This window comes from Haliotis rubra, unplaced genomic scaffold, assembly GCF_003918875.1.
Source record: "Haliotis rubra isolate DU_JTF1 unplaced genomic scaffold, ASM391887v1 Scf140, whole genome shotgun sequence".
NCBI classification, from domain to species: Eukaryota; Metazoa; Mollusca; class Gastropoda; order Lepetellida; family Haliotidae; genus Haliotis; species Haliotis rubra.
The window spans coordinates 1179152-1197079 of record NW_025765337.1 but is presented as its reverse complement, the minus strand read 5'-3'; the positions used below and the strand labels follow the sequence as shown (position 1 = coordinate 1197079).

General features: G+C 41.2%; 1 protein-coding gene across 1 annotated transcript; it reads left to right on the top strand.

Annotated features, from left to right (window-relative positions):
• The first annotated feature begins 917 nt into the window (after positions 1 to 917).
• Positions 918 to 6401, top strand: LOC124268850. Its single transcript, XM_046703874.1, has 4 exons — positions 918 to 1184; positions 4372 to 4602; positions 4965 to 5072; positions 5499 to 6401. The coding sequence occupies exons 1-4, from the start codon at positions 1125 to 1127 to the stop codon at positions 5766 to 5768; spliced, it is 669 nt and encodes a 222-aa protein (XP_046559830.1). The 5' UTR covers positions 918 to 1124; the 3' UTR covers positions 5769 to 6401.
• Positions 6402 to 17928: the final 11527 nt, after the last annotated feature.

Sequence of the window (17928 nt, the reverse complement as noted above, 5' to 3'; positions counted from 1 at the left end):
ACCTGAGTAGTGAGTGTCAACATAGAGGAGGTACTATTTACATGCCTTGGTTGTCTATTGCTATGTGATGCTGTGATAGCACTCGCGGGTCGGGGATGTTGCTGGCACATACCCGGGGATTATTTTGATATGATTGTTATACTCTTTGATTAAACGATTTTTGTTATTATTGTTTTTATTTGTATTTTGTGAATAACTGCAGTTGTTTAACGCAGTAGTCACTTGTATTCCTGTGTTTTACTGCACCTCAGTGTAATGGAATGTTTTCAAGGTGAAACAGTGACTGATCAGCTGGAGATGAATGTTACCGCGAGGTACGACACAACACAGTCAAACATGGCCGCCCCTTGGGGCCAATGTCACAATGCGCCTGGCCTTCGTCATTGAGAGAAATGTGCAAGGGCTGGTCGGCTCGGAGTCAGTATATACCGTGTCTCACGCACGCTCGCACTCACAGAGACACACGTGCGTGTATGCACGACACTACATCAGTGCAATATTCGCGGCTTCACTTCAGCGGGGAAAAGAAAATAGAAATTGTGTCCAGAAAATATTAAACAATTAATTATTACTTGGAGGTATACGCAAAACGCTGGTTCGTTATAAAAAATACTTAAAAGGAATGTTTATCTGTCTTCCATCCCGAAGGAAGCACCTTCTCGATCAAGTGACAGTGTAACGAGGGATGATGTGCAGCACGTCACGGTGAGGACGTTTGTGAACGAAGTGGACAGAGCTTTACCTTGCTGCTATTTTTATAAATCTATTCTTCCACGTGTTTCGGTCCGGGAAAACCCCATCTATTTAAAGACATGGCGTCAGGTCAAACGGAAGAGAAGCGGCCCCACGCTTCTGGCACGAGTCAGTCAGTTATCTCAGATTTCCGATGAACAGAACACCGAGTTACAATAAAGTCAACATCATGTCGATCACTTCTCATATCAGTAACAAATAAGACACTTTTAGATACCTGAAAGTGAAGTTATTCCAACTTTAACCGCAAAACAATATTTCTGGTGGGCGGGGCGTTTGCGATTTCCCGCGGAATATTCAGGCACCGGATTACCTCCCTTGTTTCATGTTCAGTCATGTTATGACATTAAAGTTTGCAACTCGCCAGCCACATGCATTTAGTCTTTGTACGGATGCTGGACAGCACGAGCGTTTATAGAAATCAAGGAAAGGTAAGTGTAAATATTGTCATATTTTAATACTCCAGGGAGTGTTTGTATGACGATGCAAACTAATTTGATCCAGGTATCAATAATGTCTTGTGCAATTAAAAAAATTTAAATTATTAAACACCTGTTGAAGGAGAATTCTTGAATGCATTATCTTACAATGCAAAATGATTGATGTCATGATATAAGATTACAAACACACAGCTCTTAAAACCGTGATGTCTTGACCGTGATGTCACCCCGATGTTTGTCTCATGGCTTGATGATGCTGTGTTAACTAGTTATGTGGCTTGCTAAGAGAAGATTGTTTCCGAATAGAAACTAAGTCTTTCTCATATGACCAGTAACCTCACCCTTTATATAATCTAACTGAGATTGCCATGTTCTGTGCTCAATCGTGCAAGTACGAGAGTACCGTTATCGGAATTTAGCACATATATTTTGAAAACACGAATACAGCATCAAAATATTTTAATCAAATAATTTATGCGAACCAGTAAATACATTGACAAATTTCTGTAAATAGCATACTTTTTATCTCAAATAAGCACATATCCGTTCTTGTTGCATAATAGTCGAACTGACGGCAGCTATATCTTAAAAAATGTGGGCACATTGTCAATAGTAAACAGAATAAACAAACAATCTAACAAACAAATTTGGCATTTTATGAACATACGGTATCTCAGCAACAGCCCCCCACTAGCAGGCACGGGCCATGATGATGCATAAACTATTTATAGTACTTACCTCAAATGAGGAATGAATTACATTAATCGGAGGACAAAACATAATTCCCCCTTCAGCTGATGCACATCATGCATATAGTTCCGGACATCGTTTACCGTAATATTGTAAGTTTTGTCTTACATAAGAAACAAATACCACGATTGACGTGTTCTATATTTACCCAGACAGAGACACCGAATGTCGCTGATGTTGACGTATATATTGACTGCGAGGTAGGGTGTGGTCGTCAGGGTGGGGGTGGAGGGTGGCAGACCCCGTCAGGGTGGTAAAGCTGGGTGTGATGGACATTTTAGTGCCAGTAGATTGTAAAAAATATGCCGCAACAATTCAATCACGTCCCCCACCTCAAACCACTACCTCCGTTTACTTCCTGCAAACACAATGCTAAATGTTCCTGTAACAGTACTGTCATATTATGGCTTTAAACAATTTTGTATGCTAACTGTTTTTGCGATTATTCAAACAGAATCATTTGTATTTATATCTAACTTATCATTCAAAGAACATTTCCAAGTGATATTTAACAAGTAAACGGGTTTAAATGGCATGTAAAGACAAATAGATGTGTTTCTATGCGAGGTTGGATTAACGCTGGATGTGTTGCACCATCATCAGTACACTTAGCTTTTCAACTTATCAACCTTTGCGTGTTTCTTCAGTTTAAGTCGACGTAAAAAAACAATCAAATATAGTTTATTACGTTTACACCCTTAAATACATGTTATTTACAAATGAAGACTAAACATGCTGTCAAAATAAGTTAACCAGTTACATTAGTCAGTGTTCACTTCCCGTCATGCTATATATAACACAAAACGTGCGTTTAGTCACCGCCTTGTAATTATCATGGCTACTGATGTACATTCTGTATTGTAAATGTAAAGAGAGAGTGAGGTAAATAACTAAAAATGAGAAGATGTGGTGTGCCACGCCTCTCTGGTCTCGCCAGGGAACGTCAGTACGTTGATCCCGTGCTGTTGTCGACACTCACGTACCTGTCAATGTAAAGTGGTCAAAGGGAGGTAACTTGTAGTGAAGGTGCACTCTGCAGTGGACGTCGGGCGCGTTCAACCATTACAACAATGTTGCCACTTAACAACTCTGTCGTGCTTTCCTACAAGTAAAGACAAAGACATATGGATCTGATGGAAATGTAGCTTTATTCCATCTCAAATGAGTGCAGTTATGTCGTGTTATCTGTCAGTCATTAGTGGACACCAAGCTTCCCATCTGTTATGAATACACACTGTCATTCAGAAAGTGGTCAAATACAACAGGGTGCGGCGTAAAACTAAACTCACTCACTCAAATATAACATGTGTTACATTCCCATCTGTTAACATCTTGCTTCCAATCTGTGTACTCCCAGCTTAGCCTCTGGGTGAGTGAGTTAAGTTTTACGCCGCACTCAGTAATATTCCAGCTATAAGGCGCCGGTCTGTAAATAATCGAGTCACGACCAGACAATCCAGTGATCAACAGCATCTATACGCAATTGGGATAGATGACATGTGTCAACCTACCCGTGAAGGTCCGGGTTAGAATATTCATCTTCAGTAACCCATGCTTGTCGTAAGAGGCGACTAACGGGACCGGGTGGTCAGGCTCGCTGACTTGGTTGACACATGTGATCGGTTCCCAATTGCGCATATCGATGCTCATGCTGTTGATCACTGGATTGTCTGGTCCAGACTGGATTATTGACAGACCGCCGCCATATAGCTGGAATATTGCTGAGTGCGGCGTAAAACTAAACTCACTCACTCACGTGTGTCAACCAAGTCAGCGAGCCTGACCACCCGATCCCGTTAGTCGCTTCTTACGTCAAGCATGGGTTACTGAAGATCAATTCTAATCCGGACCTTCACGGGTCTTAGCCTCTGAAAAACACTTAGCTACCCCTCTCTAAACACCTAGCTACCTCTGTGAACACCTATCTTTCCCTCTGTGAACACCTATCTTTCCCTCTGTGAACACCTATCTTTTCCTCTGTGAACACCTATCTTTCCCTCTGTGAACACCGATCTTTTCCCTCGTTGAAGGCCAACTTTTTTTAACACCAATCTTTCCATCCGTGAACACCAAGCTACCCCAGTGTAAACACCTATTATTCCCTCTGTAAACACCTAGCTACTTCTTGGAACACAAATCTTTCCCTCTGTGAACACCTAGCTATCCCTCTGAACACCAATGTTTCCATCTCTGAACACCCATCTTTCGCTTTGTGAACCCCTAGGTACCCCAGTGTAAACACCTATTATTCCCTCTGTGAACACCTAGCTATCCCTCTGTGAACACCAGTCTTTCCGTCTGTGAACACCGATCTTTCGCTTTGTGAACCCATAGCTACCCCTCTGTGAACACTGTAGCTGAAACTAACAGGTGTAGCATCACCACCGTTTTACTCAGTGATATTCAAATGAGACGATCGTTGTTTCAGATGGAGGTTGTGGACAGAAGGCAGGAGGACTATGGCGACTTCCAGGCACCGACGGTCACATTCAGAGACATCTATGACCCCAGATTGGAGCGTGCAATGTCTGTTGCCATGAAAACCAAACAAATAACACCGCTCCTTAAGGAAGAGTTACGCCTGTCAATCTTAACGAAGAGGCTTGCCGAGGGAAAGGAAGACATTCAAGTCAACTTTCCTCAACCCCATTCATATGACGTAAGCACCGACAGCTAACTCAAGTTACATTGTATTATTGCCTTATGGATTAAACAATTATTATGAATGTTATCTTTGTCAATTATATAACAGCATGTCAGTCGAAAACCTCCAAGATAACATCTTACACCTTGTTGACACCATAGTGGGGTGACACTACTTGTCCTTTGTGCAGTTTTATAATTTAGGTCAAGTGAACTGGTTACTTGCAGGGACCAGCAGCCATATTACTGACTGACTCACTGGCTGATATGATATAACTGTATTTCAAGAATATAATACTGGTCATTCCATTCGGCCACTAGTCGTGGAGGACGCCCCAGCACTAACCGTAATTATGACACTTCTGTCTGTTGTTCCAGCTCACCCCGGCAGAGATGGAGAAACGCGAGAAACGGAAGATGCAGAACAAGATCGCCGCGCGCAAACACCGCCTCAAGTCCAAGTCTAAAATGCTGAACATTGTTGAAGTGAGTCACATGCTGTCATATTGATTATATCTTATTTCTTGGTACAGGTTTAAAAGGGCACATGATGGTGACTTGACGGTGGTTATCGTTACTGGACTATACAAATCAGTGGTCGATGGTATGAACACCGAATCTGGGAATGTCCGTGTTATACAGTCATTGTGTTCACGCGGACGCTGCACTGCACATTCACAACCACACAAACAACAGACAAACCAACACTGACAAACAACAGACAAACCAACACTGACAAACATCACAACCGCGTTGTTTACAAAGTAGTGAGTCAGACTGGCCTTTCACAACCGCGTTGTTTACAAACTAGTGAGTGAGACTGACCTTTCACCTCGAATGTCCATTTCAGCTTGTTTTCACGCCTTCAGTCCTGTAACAATTACACATATTAATAAGTCTTTTATTTTTCAGGAGTTGCAAAAACAGGAACAGTTAAAAGAAGAGTTGGAGAAGGAGTACAACAGGTTATTCAACGAGAAACAAGAGATGCTCTGCAACCTCTTGGACCAACACAATGGCGTGGCACTGTCATGTGATCACTGCGAGAACGAGGCTGGACGTGAACCAATCAAATTGTTGCTCAACGTCACAGGCACCATAAACGTGGAATCCAGCTACTTCACAGCCATACAGCTGGGCGGCACAGACGCCCTTGCAAGTCCTCTCACAGATGTCCATTGAATTGGGTCCTCATGACATTAGCCATCTTAATATATATACACACACACACATGCCGTAAAATACCATTCAGGAAACAAGGATAAAAGTGTTAAAGATTAATCTTTTTGTATCGTGACTTGACAAATCCTGGCGTGATGTGGAAGTTGTGTACGTAAAGACGCTGCCGGAGTCGGTGTAGACCACTTATGTTGATGTGTACATACTGACCACGCACATCGTAGCCGTTACTACATCATCCTTCCTACCTTCCCACAAGCTATACAACACGTCAACGTGTACAGTTACACACACCACATAATGTGTACATCGCATGCATTCAAGACGGATGTGTTGTTGCGTTGTGCTTTCATTGTCATATCCATGTATTACATGTTCCATGCTGTCAAATACAGTACGTCTTTATGAGAACATTCCGGTAGAGATCCGGGGCGACCGTTAGTTATTGGTGCACTTCCGTAGAGTGCTGTAAACGTTGGGCCATCATCATCACATCAAGTGAAGTATATGCACTGGTGATGAAGTGTAGCACACACCAACGCGCCGGGTGTAATACGGGTGCATGGTTGTAGTGTACTAGACGTTAAACGCACAGATGATGATTGTTATTGATGAATAAATGTGTTTGTGACATGACATTTGTCGCACTGTTTTACTCCTTGTGTTTCCAGGCCGGTGCAAACAGCCCTCGGCAATAGGGGGTCTACACTGATCGGACCTGCAGTACGAAATTGACGAAATCTAAACAGTAAACCGACAAAACGGGATTTGTAGTTATGTGTTTTTAAACATGACGATACGACGCATGAAGTTGTAGTGTTGAAGTCGACAGCGATGCAGTCACCACGTAGTAAGAAATCCTCGTGGCCAGGCCCAGATCATATCGAACATATTTTGAGATGTCTGAAATTAGAAAAAATTGTATCAAGTATAAAAAAACAAACAAAAATTTAATAAGTTTTAGATTGCACGTTAGTAAAGTAAATTCCATGTGATTATCGATCAACTTAACCTTGGAGCACTTGAGTACAAGGTATGTGTTACATTATTACCTGGCTGCTGCTGAATACATTGGCGCACAACCCCGGTCACACTCAGGTCTTCTATTAGGAATAATTATCGAGCGATAAAGCTGTGGTGGTATGTATATGTATGGGCCGTGTTATTGTCATCAAATGTAAATCAGACAGCGTATACAAAAAAACTCTTAAAAAAATACGGACGAGTTTGAAAATATTTCTGCATGTGCCAGCGGCGTCATTCAGTAACCGCCATTGTATGTACCGCCGATACACCGCGCCCACTGAGTCGAGAAGGATAACATTGTTTTTAACATAAAACAAGTTTTTTCTTCGTCTTTGCTGTTGAGCGTTAGTCCGAATGACGTCAATATGGACCATACATCAGTTCAGTCACCGTCATATCGTATGTCGTAGTTGTAACAATTATTAATGGAGATTCAGAAAAAATGCATATAATCACTGAAAAAAAATGTACATTGGCCTCCCGGAGCAAGTAATCTGCCCCGCACAGGTTTCATTGTGCAGCTGGTTAGATTAGGCTAGATTCCAGACCCAGTTTACAGATGAATACCCTTGAATGAAATGACTAAAGGGAGGCCCGGGCACTGACATGAAATCCGGACATGCATTTTACAGCTCCATATTTTAATAGAGATATTTTGAAACTGATATCTAAACATATATTAAAGTTTCAAATGGGATTAGTCATTCCACGCTACTATTGTTACAAATCTAATCAAACAAGTTAAACCCGTGCACTAGCCTGTCATCGAGTAAAACATATTATATTCATCATAATCATTACCTAATTACACCAGCAACATTGCGTGCAGGAGACTTCTTTATATGCACATAACAAACTGAACGTCTTAATGCGGTGATTTATGAGAAAACGGTCAATGGTGTGTTTTTTTTATCATATTAAGGCATGTCGCACATATCACAACTAATTCAATACGCTCTTTTGTGATTTTTAATCGGCCAACATTTACACGATCAGGAATGCCTCGTAATCTGTGTGGTCGATGGTATTGTCAACTGTTTTTAGACTGTCTACATATTTTCATGTTTTTACCTCCCGGGCGCTTCGTGTGTTTTTTCACATGAAGCTAGTCCATGTTTAGAATGACAGTGCAGTTTCCATGACCAGACTGTCGAATGCAACTGAACGGCCCTCCTCTCTAGACAGGAGGCGGTATGTGACGACACCTAAACGTAGGGACAAAAAACTTGTTTCACAAGGGGATTTATATATACCTTTAATAAAAGTAATTAAAACCTGCTTCTGGAAGTTTAACACTATCAATCCAAAAGGTAGACGGTGATAGTGAAACATGTTGGTCAGGCGGAGCTAGGGGAAGTTAGAATTTAAGCAGACATGTTGTAGTTACGGATTTCCATACAATCTTACGATTACGAAACACAGACAGAGACACCACAAACATGTTCGTCGATGTTTAGTACATAACATACTGTAAACACTGAACAGCATAATGTCAGCCCAACCCATATATAGTCGGAACCTCAACCGTGACAACTGTCATAGTAGCGGTTTGTATAGTAGCCAATAAATGGAAAAGTAGGAAAAGGATTGTGATTCCTGGAACAAGTCCCCCGACATAGTCAGAATAATATGAACAATGCTCTACACCTACCCTTTACATACGGAGTTCGCTAATAACGACGTTTCGACAGTAAATAAACGTAATATCCTATCAAAGCCACGTGGTAACTCTGGTAACGAACAATCTAACAAAAGGCAAACATTTCAGAGAGTTAATTTTAGTAAACCAAATACATGTTGCCAAAATCCTGTTTACACAGAAATTTAGATGCATTTTCTTGGAATCCTATTACTTACTCATCATTTCTATGGGCTTTTCAGATTCCGTAATTCATACAGAACAGAAAATAATTATGAATTCAAATCTAAACATGAAATAAATTGCAGTGCCCAAACACATGTATGTTATATCTACACAGACACACTGAGAACAAACAATTGTTTAGTTGGCTGACGTCAGCTGTGCAGGTCAGGCAGTTCCACACGTGCACTCCTCAGCCTCTCCCTCTCAGTGCCCCTTGGGACAAATTCTCCAACACGTTTTATAAATTACGGGTTACTTATTTTGTTAAACATACACTGGGCAACTAACAACATAACGGGAATGCATATCAAAATATGAAAAATACATTGAACAAAAAATGGAGTGAAAATTACACAGAAACTTGGAATGATATGAATTTTCTTTCCAGTTATCTGTACACCCCAATGTCCCGCCAGATGTAACAGGACTGTTTGACACGGGATGAATGAAGTTATTACAAGTGGTATATTAACACAGAAACAATTCAAAGAAAACAAAATACTGGTCCAATTAATGCGGTATTGGGCACATATTCTACCAGAATTTTATAAATGTAATTATTGGAGACAATTCTATGTGTTCACGGAGACGACAGTGTGAATATTACTGGTGTTTCAAGGCAGCTCTTCCATACAGATCACGAAGCAACCTTTACTAAGGTTAACCTTAACTCCCATTCTTTAACATTTGCACTGGGTTAGCTTAGTGACTTACGATCACCTTAGTGTTGTGTTAAAGGAGGCCCTGAAGGGGAAGCGTTTCGCCGCCGTACAGGAACACATTGAATGCTGGTGTAAGGGAGATAACTCGTGTAGATCCGTTGACTCGTGCCCCTCGCTCCGAAGTCCCTTGTGTCTTTGCGAGGATTAAATATTTTATAAAATACATACACAAATTTGAGATGACCCCCGACTCGAAATGCTTCACAGTATAATACATCATGATGTATAGTACTGTGAAGCATTTTGAGTCAGGGGTCATCTCAAAAACCATATTTTTAATAATTAATCCTCGCAAAGACACGAGGGCCTGTGTCTCGCTCCTGTAATTTGACAGCTATGCAGCGTTGTCCACTTGTGCCTCCGGCCAAACCAGGACACATGGCCGCATTGCTACCCGAATTCAGCGAAGAAAACGAAAAGTTTCCCTGTAACTCCAACTTATCCCAAGTATAATGAACGTGTTAACCACATCTACATCTATATACCTTAGTACTTGTGTACCGGTCATACCGCGTGTCATGGGTCATGCGGCGTTATAGTGCGTGCTTGTTAGGAATATACCATACTTACAGTTTACAATATGTGAGCGAGGAATCCAGGTGGGCGTGGCACATGTAAGTGACAGAGACACTTGATGAGGAACACCACGACACCAACTGCTGCCATGTACCCACGAGATGGTTCACACCATGTACCCACGAGATGGTTCACACCATGTACCCATGAGATGGTTCACACTATGTACCCACGAGATGGTTCACACCATGTACCCACGAGATGGTTCACACTATGTACCCACGAGATGGTTCACACTATGTACCCACGAGAGGGTTCACACCATGTACCCACGAGATGGTTCACACTATGTACCCACGAGATGGTTCACACTATGTACCCATGAGATGGTTCACACTATGTACCCACGAGATGGTTCACACTATGTACCCATGAGATGGTTCACACTATGTACCCACGAGATGGTTCACACTATGTACCCATGAGATGGTTCACACTATGTACACTATGTACTGAGAGGGTTCACACTATGTACCCACGAGATGGTTCACATGTACCCAATGAGAGGGTTCAGATGTACCCATGAGAGGGTTCACACTATGTACCCATGAGATGGTTCACACTATGTACCCATGAGATGGTTCACACTATGTACCCACGAGATGGTTCACACTATGTACCCACGAGATGGTTCACACTATGTACCCATGAGAGGGTTCACACTATGTACCCACGAGAGGGTTCACACTATGTACCCACGAGATGGTTCACACTATGTACCCATGAGATGGTTCACACTATGTTACTATGTACCCATGAGAGGGTTCACACTATGTACCCCCTAATGAGATGGTTCACACTATGTACCCATGAGAGGGTTCACACTATGTACCCACGAGATGGTTCACACTATGTACCCATGAGAGGGTTCACACTATGTACCCATGAGATGGTTCACACTATGTACCCACGAGATGGTTCACACTATGTACCCATGAGAGGGTTCACACTATGTACCCATGAGAGGGTTCACACTATGTACCCATGAGAGGGTTCACACTATGTACCCACGAGATGGTTCACACACCATATGTACCCATGAGAGATGGTTCACACTATGGTTCACACTATACCCATGAGATGGTTCACACTATGTTACCCACGAGATGGTTCACACTATGTACCCATGAGATGGTTCACACTATGTATGTACCCACGAGATGGTTCACTATGTACCCATGAGATGGTTCACACTGCAAAAACCCAATGAGAGGGTCTCACTATGTACCCACGAGATGGTTCACACTATGTACCCACGAGAGGGTTCACACTATGTACCCACGAGAGGGTTCACACTATGTACCCATGAGAGAGATGGTACCCACGAGAGGGTTCACACTATGTACCCATGAGATGGTTCACACTATGTACCCACGAGATGGTTCACACTATGTACCCACGAGAGGGTTCACACTATGTACCCATGAGAGATGGTTCACACACTATGTACCCACACGATGAGATGGTTCACACTATGTACCCTATGTACCCAGAGAGGGTTCACACTATGTACCCACGAGATGGGTTACCCACACACTATGTACCCACGAGAGGGTTCACCACCCATGAGATGGTTCACACACTATGTACCCATGAGATGGTTCACACTATGTACCCATGAGATGGTTCACACTATGTACCCACGAGATGGTTCACACTATGTACCCACGAGATGGTTCACACTATGTACCCACGAGATGGTTCACACTATGTACCCATGAGATGGTTCACACTATGTACCCACGAGATGGTTCACACTATGTACCCACGAGAGGGTTCACACTATGTACCCATGAGATGGTTCACAGGTGTCTCTAACCATTTTGTCACTTGCATTATTATTTTGTGAGTTCTTGTACTTGGGCCTATGGCCTTTATACGGAATAAAAGTTTGAATTTGAATTGAATTGAATTTGAAGATCCGGGTTAGAACTGGTCTTCAGCAACCCATGCTTGTCTACCCGTGAAGGTCCGGGTTAGAACTGGTCTTCAGCAACCCATGCTTGTCTACCCGTGAAGGTCCGGGTTAGAACTGGACTTCAGCAACCCATGCTTGTCTACCCGTGAAGGTCCGGGTTAGAATTGGTCTTCAGCAACCCATGCTTGTCTACCCGTGAAGGTCCGGGTTAGAATTGATCTTCAGTAACCCATGCTTGTCCGGTGGTCAGGCTCGCTGTCTTGGTTGACACATGTCATCGTATCCCAACTGATCGATTCTCATCACTGGATTGTCTGTTCCAGACTCGATTATTTTCAGCCCGCCGCCATGGAGTAAAATTATTTAAACTCACTCACTCACTCATTCTTCACTGTACAAAATATGATAGTATCTCAATAAATGAAATTTAAAGAAAGAAGGATGTTTATATCTAGAGCCCAGCCTTCTCGTGGAGTTTCACTTCTCCTCTATATACAGCCTTCATCCCATCACTGACAAAGGAAAGAAGCTATTGAATGAACAGTCGGTAGATCCTGAGTTCGAGTCGGCGGAACTAAAAAACAAACTTTGCTGACCAAATTACAGTCGTTCTGGTAATGAGGAACATAAAACATGTATGCCCTAGTAGCACTGAGTGTAATCAACCCCGTGATTATATATATACATGTATATATGTGTGTGTGTGTGTGTGTGTGTGCGTCGTGCGTAATTTACGTAATTGCCCAATCCGCGAATTACGCAAGATATTTGCGTAATCCCCAAGAATGGGCGACCCTCTGCCCAAACCCTGTCATTACGCAATTAGTATTGTTCATTCCCGTGGATTGAGCAGTTAAATAATCTGCGTAATCCCATAGATTGAGCAAGCTGAGTTTGTGTTTTTAGACAATGATTAGTTGCACTGAGAGGGAGGACACAATTGGATTTGAAAGTTTAATCAACAGGGGTACATTCTCTGTATTTGCAAGAAGTAAAATATGAAGAAGTTAGAAAGGACGTTTCTTCCGCCAAAGACTGTAACAAAGTAAAAAGCGCGAATACAGACTTATCAAAAAGTTTGCTGTAATTGAAGTTGGCGGGATTAAGCGCTTGATAAAGGAGGGAACAGAGGAATCTCCTAAATATTTCGTTCAGTTTGAATACCTATATTGCGTGATAAACGATGCTCATCAGTCATGTGGACATTATCAAAACATTTCTTGCTCATTTTAAGGGATTACGCAGTGAGGCGTGCGCAATCCGCAGATTAAGCAAACGGTTATGGCCCGGGAAAGCGAAATCTGGACCAAACCTCCCCAATTTAGGTGTCGCTTTCGCGGGAACGGTCAAGCTACAGTGAATACACAAGAAAAACAAAGACATGTGAGTCGTCATCTGATACCGTAGTCATGGTAGAAAGGTAACCTACGCATTTGCCATTTTGATAAAGAAAATACAGAGAGCTCTTCATATAGGGCATTTCATTCTCGTTAATATCAGTTAACAGGCTTCAAAACTAAAATATTTAATCTTAAATTACCTTAATTGCTTGAATTTTTGTAAATACTCAATAAATTAACATGCGTACTGTAACATTCAGCAAACCTACTAGAATTTGAAGTAAGCAGATCCATGTGCTACAGATGGAGGTTACTGGGGATAGATAGAATAACTCAGGTATGTTGTGAGGTTCAGCACATAAACTTGGCAACTTGCAGTCTTTATCGTTTCTCATATTACAGATCAAATATAAATAACACACACGTTAACCAACAATTAAACTATATTCTATTTTTACAAATATTGGAAAATGGCTAACTACCCAATTGAGTTTGAGTGAGGTGGGTATAATTTATTTGGTTACTCAACGGAAAATTAGGACACCCAATTGAGATGAACACAAGCGAGTACATAACTCAATGACCCAAAAAGTCATCTGTAGCTCTGTTGATCTTTGTTAGACAATGTCACATGTAAAAGAGTCCGACTTATTCATTTATTTTATTTATAAGGTAACAGGAAACTTCATCTCAGTTAAGAGACTCACAGATCGAGTATTGGGGCCGCGCGCTAATCTGATGTACGGTAATCCGATGTTTTCATAGCAATTCGCTTTCGCGACACTTCTATTGTACTGTCGGAAATAGAAAAAAACTGTATTTTCTCATTTGTCTCTACAATTTATGTAGTTGATATGTGAAAGTGTGAAATATCTGTTAAACTAAGTTCGGCCTAACTACAGTCGCAGTGGTAGAGAGATAAGAAACGGAGAAAAAGGACTTTACTGAGGGGAAATTAGTGCAGAAATGAGCAATGCGGGGTTTTTTATGTCCAAAAAGACTTATTTGGAACAGACCATGGCTTTATGCAAATTAGTGTGCAACGATATTGTATTACAAAGGACACTTTTTAAATGCCCAATTTGAAATTAGATGTAGATTCATTATAAACGATAGCTGACGTAAAAAAATAATAACTTTTATGCCGAAACTACTAAGGATGTAGCTACCATGCAGTCTCACTGTCACTATACAAAGAAACAGATAGGAGGGGTCGCCTCAAAAGCAAAACCTGGGGTCGGGCTTGGGGATAGAGATATCAGCTAAGATAAGATAATCCTTTAGGGCAATTATACTGGGGAGGTACATGGCACGTCATAACAATTTACAAATAATATCCAGTCCTGTCGATCTTCGGGTGGTCATGTCACCTATATACTACGATGCGTTTCGATGGTTTTCGGGTATCATACTCTCTTACATATCTCAACATAAACTTTATGAAAGAAAGACACGTAAGATGTTAATCAGTAGATGAGACATAGTCAACACACATGAAAAAGCACAAAATATCTTTGAGATGACCCCTTGTGCCTGTAGGCAGCACGTGCATTTCATGCCAGGTGAGTCGACGGTCCGTCGTCATACCTGGCTGAGCGACCTAATTGCCATCTATAGTCTGATCTATTGTTTTCAGCAGCTATTCGTATTTTTTGCCCGATTTTACGAGTAAACAAGCTTTTCTGGATATCGTATTACGCATCCCACTAAACGCCCAGTTAGGCCGAAGTGGGTTATTTCAACATATGCTATTTGCAATTGTGGCAATTTTAGGGATACAGAGTAACAGCCTAAAAACAGTTTTTTTTCTATTTCCGACAGTACTATAGCACAACTTTGGTTTTCGCTTTACCGGAAATAGGGAATATTGAAATTTCGCTTTCCGGGCCGACACCAAGCAAACAAGGTCGCGGTTGACGGGAATGGGGCAATACCTTTGCGTAATTCGCGGATTGGGCAATTCCGTATATTACGCACGACATATTATATACATGCGAATTTCAAGAGTTTTAGAAAAGTGACATATGTTATATTTGGGTTTACACTTTCTTAGTAAAGTACATATTCTTGTACTGTCGTTTGGTTGAGTCCTATCCGGGATTTGAACCCACCCCCTCAGAGCCAGGAACCTAATCGCCAGCACATAAAAGTCACCCGCCTAACCCGCTCAGCCACCGCGACTTCCATTTTCGTGCAGTCTCATACAAACTGCTGTTTAAAACTACACAGGTTTAATGCGGTCGCGTGTGCACAGCTTCAGTTAACGAACATGTGAATCTGTCAAACATTTGCATTTTCACTCAATAATTTATTAGAACCCCCCCCCCAAAAAAAAAAAAAAAATTCTAATTCTCGCCTACGCCCCTGTGTATTCGGCTCCATCTGCTCGTTCTCTTTGGCAACAATCTAAAAATATACCATTAAAAAAGTAGGGGATATTCCATTTTGCGAGCATACCACCAGCCAATGCCTATGAGAAACAGTAATATATATCTGTACAGATTTTCCCTTAATTTCTCTTCATCATCTGTTTCCTGCTTGGCTTCATCATTGGCATTTTATCAATCTTGTAAATCCAATATCCCCTACTTTTTTTAATTGTGTAATAACTTATTAACATATTATTAATCCGTGTACTGTCCAGGCTGGTGCATCCAACCTTGTTGTATAAAGCGGGAGTAAAATACCTACACAATAGTTCTTTGAGACCAGTTGTAGGATGTCGATTCCAAAGTTGAAACAATAAGGGACCATACAATAACAAACTGTTGGGGAGAATGACAGACCTGTTTTATTGCTATGCCACATGTTTTATATTACAGATATAATGTTCAGACGAGGAATGACAAATGAATATTCTAGCATGACTTAAGTAAATACTGGATTGTGATTATTTAATTAAAGTCATTCATAGGTATATAACCACGTTATATACCTCTGATTTTCCAACACAGTATGTATCTTTTTTAAATCTTTAAAAACGCGATTATGGTAGAATGGATATAAACATACTGTGTTGAAAAATCAGAGGTATATAACGTGGTTATATACCTATGTATGACTTTAATTTACCAATCACAATCCAGCGTTCGGTTTTAAATAAAATTTAGAGCTATCATAATTTCGTTATTTATACATCTGATTTTCCAACACAGTATGTTGATCTCCTAATTGAACAAAACACGCTTCAGATAACGATTCCATGGTCAAGATAGGATCGGAGACAGATGTCTTATTGTATTAAACACTCAGATATTTGGTAAGCTCAATTTGTGGGATGTCTTCATTCCTACTCTAAACATAGTAACTAGTAGAGAACTGCAACATACAGAAGCAATGGAATACAAATACAACGGTGTACAAAAGTGTATAACATTGACAGAAAAAATACATGTACAGTACAACCAGAAATTATTGAGAATTCAAAGATTGTATTTTTTTTCACTCATTACTCACGTATTAAATGTGAATATTAGCAGACCTTAACTCAAGATTCAAAGACTGACTGACTGAGTATAGTTTTACGCCGTTTTTAGCAATATTCCAGCAATATCACGGCAGGGGACACCAGAAATGGGCTTCACAAATTGTACCCATGTGGGGAATCGAACCCGGGCCTTCGGCGTGACGAGCGAACGCTTTAACCACTAGGCTATCCCACCTCCCCCCCAGATTCAAAGACAGGTGAACAGTTAGTATTTTGTCAAGTCACCTAGGCAGCAATGCAGGCTTCAATGCGGCGGGGCATACTACTGATCAAAGAAGTTAGAAAGTCGTGGTCAATGCTGTCCCAATATCACACCACATCTTCTTTCATTTCAGCAATATTTGTCAGATTTGTCTTATTGACACTTTCCTTCATAAGTGCCCAAACATTTTCTATTGGATTTAGGTCAGGGCTATAGCTTGGCCAATCTAATAATGTCATATTTTGGGTCCGAAACCAGGCCTGTGAATGCTTTGAACGATGTTTTGGGTCGTTGTCCTGATGGAAAATCAAAACTTTTCCATAGAACACGTGAGCAGATGGAAGTAAATGTCCCTCGAGAATATCTGTGTACCGCTCACTGTTCATATTCCCTTCAAATACACAAAGGGGCGTTGCCCCTAACACAGATATGCCACCCCATACGTTAAATTTCGGACTGTGCTTTGGTCGCTGATACAAAGGTTTTTCAGTTTGTTTGATCCAGAATTTCAGTTCCTCTATCAAACATATCCAGTTCCTCTATCAATCATATCCAGCCTTAAGTTTTCTAAACTCCTTCGTTTGTTGTTAGAAACAAGAATACCAAGCCGCCCCCTGTCACCGACAGTCAATTTTCTGGGCCTACCTGCGCCTCCCTGGTGCTCACTGCCAGATCCATTTGCAATATTTTTCAAAACACGATAAACAGTGGACAAAGGGATGCCTGTTCTACTTGAAATCACTTTAGCTGATCTGATGTCCTTGTTATGATACTCTAAAATCAACTTCCTCTTCTCTGAATCATCCATACTGAGGATCACTGAAAATGTCGTCTGCTAGCAAGTAAACAAAGGGGGATAACTCTTCACAAACTAATGAAAAAGGATTAACGGAGTTGTCTCTCTTGAATGAAACCAAGCACTTGATAGCTGGTCAAGGTTGTTTATACTAGAAATCCAATTAAACATATTCCTAAAATTCTCAATAATTTCTGGTCATACTATAATTACATGTAGGTCTAGCATGTCT

What these genes read in the sequence shown, in the direction of transcription:
- LOC124268850 (XM_046703874.1), top strand. Translation starts at nt 1,125, where the DNA reads ATGCATTTAGTCTTTGTACGGATGCTGGACAGCACGAGCGTTTATAGA. An exon ending in CTCAACCCCATTCATATGAC is followed by an intron (nt 4,603 to 4,964) that starts GTAAGCACCGAC and finishes CTGTTGTTCCAG; the next exon opens with CTCACCCCGGCAGAGATGGA. An exon ending in AAATGCTGAACATTGTTGAA is followed by an intron (nt 5,073 to 5,498) that starts GTGAGTCACATG and finishes TTTATTTTTCAG; the next exon opens with GAGTTGCAAAAACAGGAACA.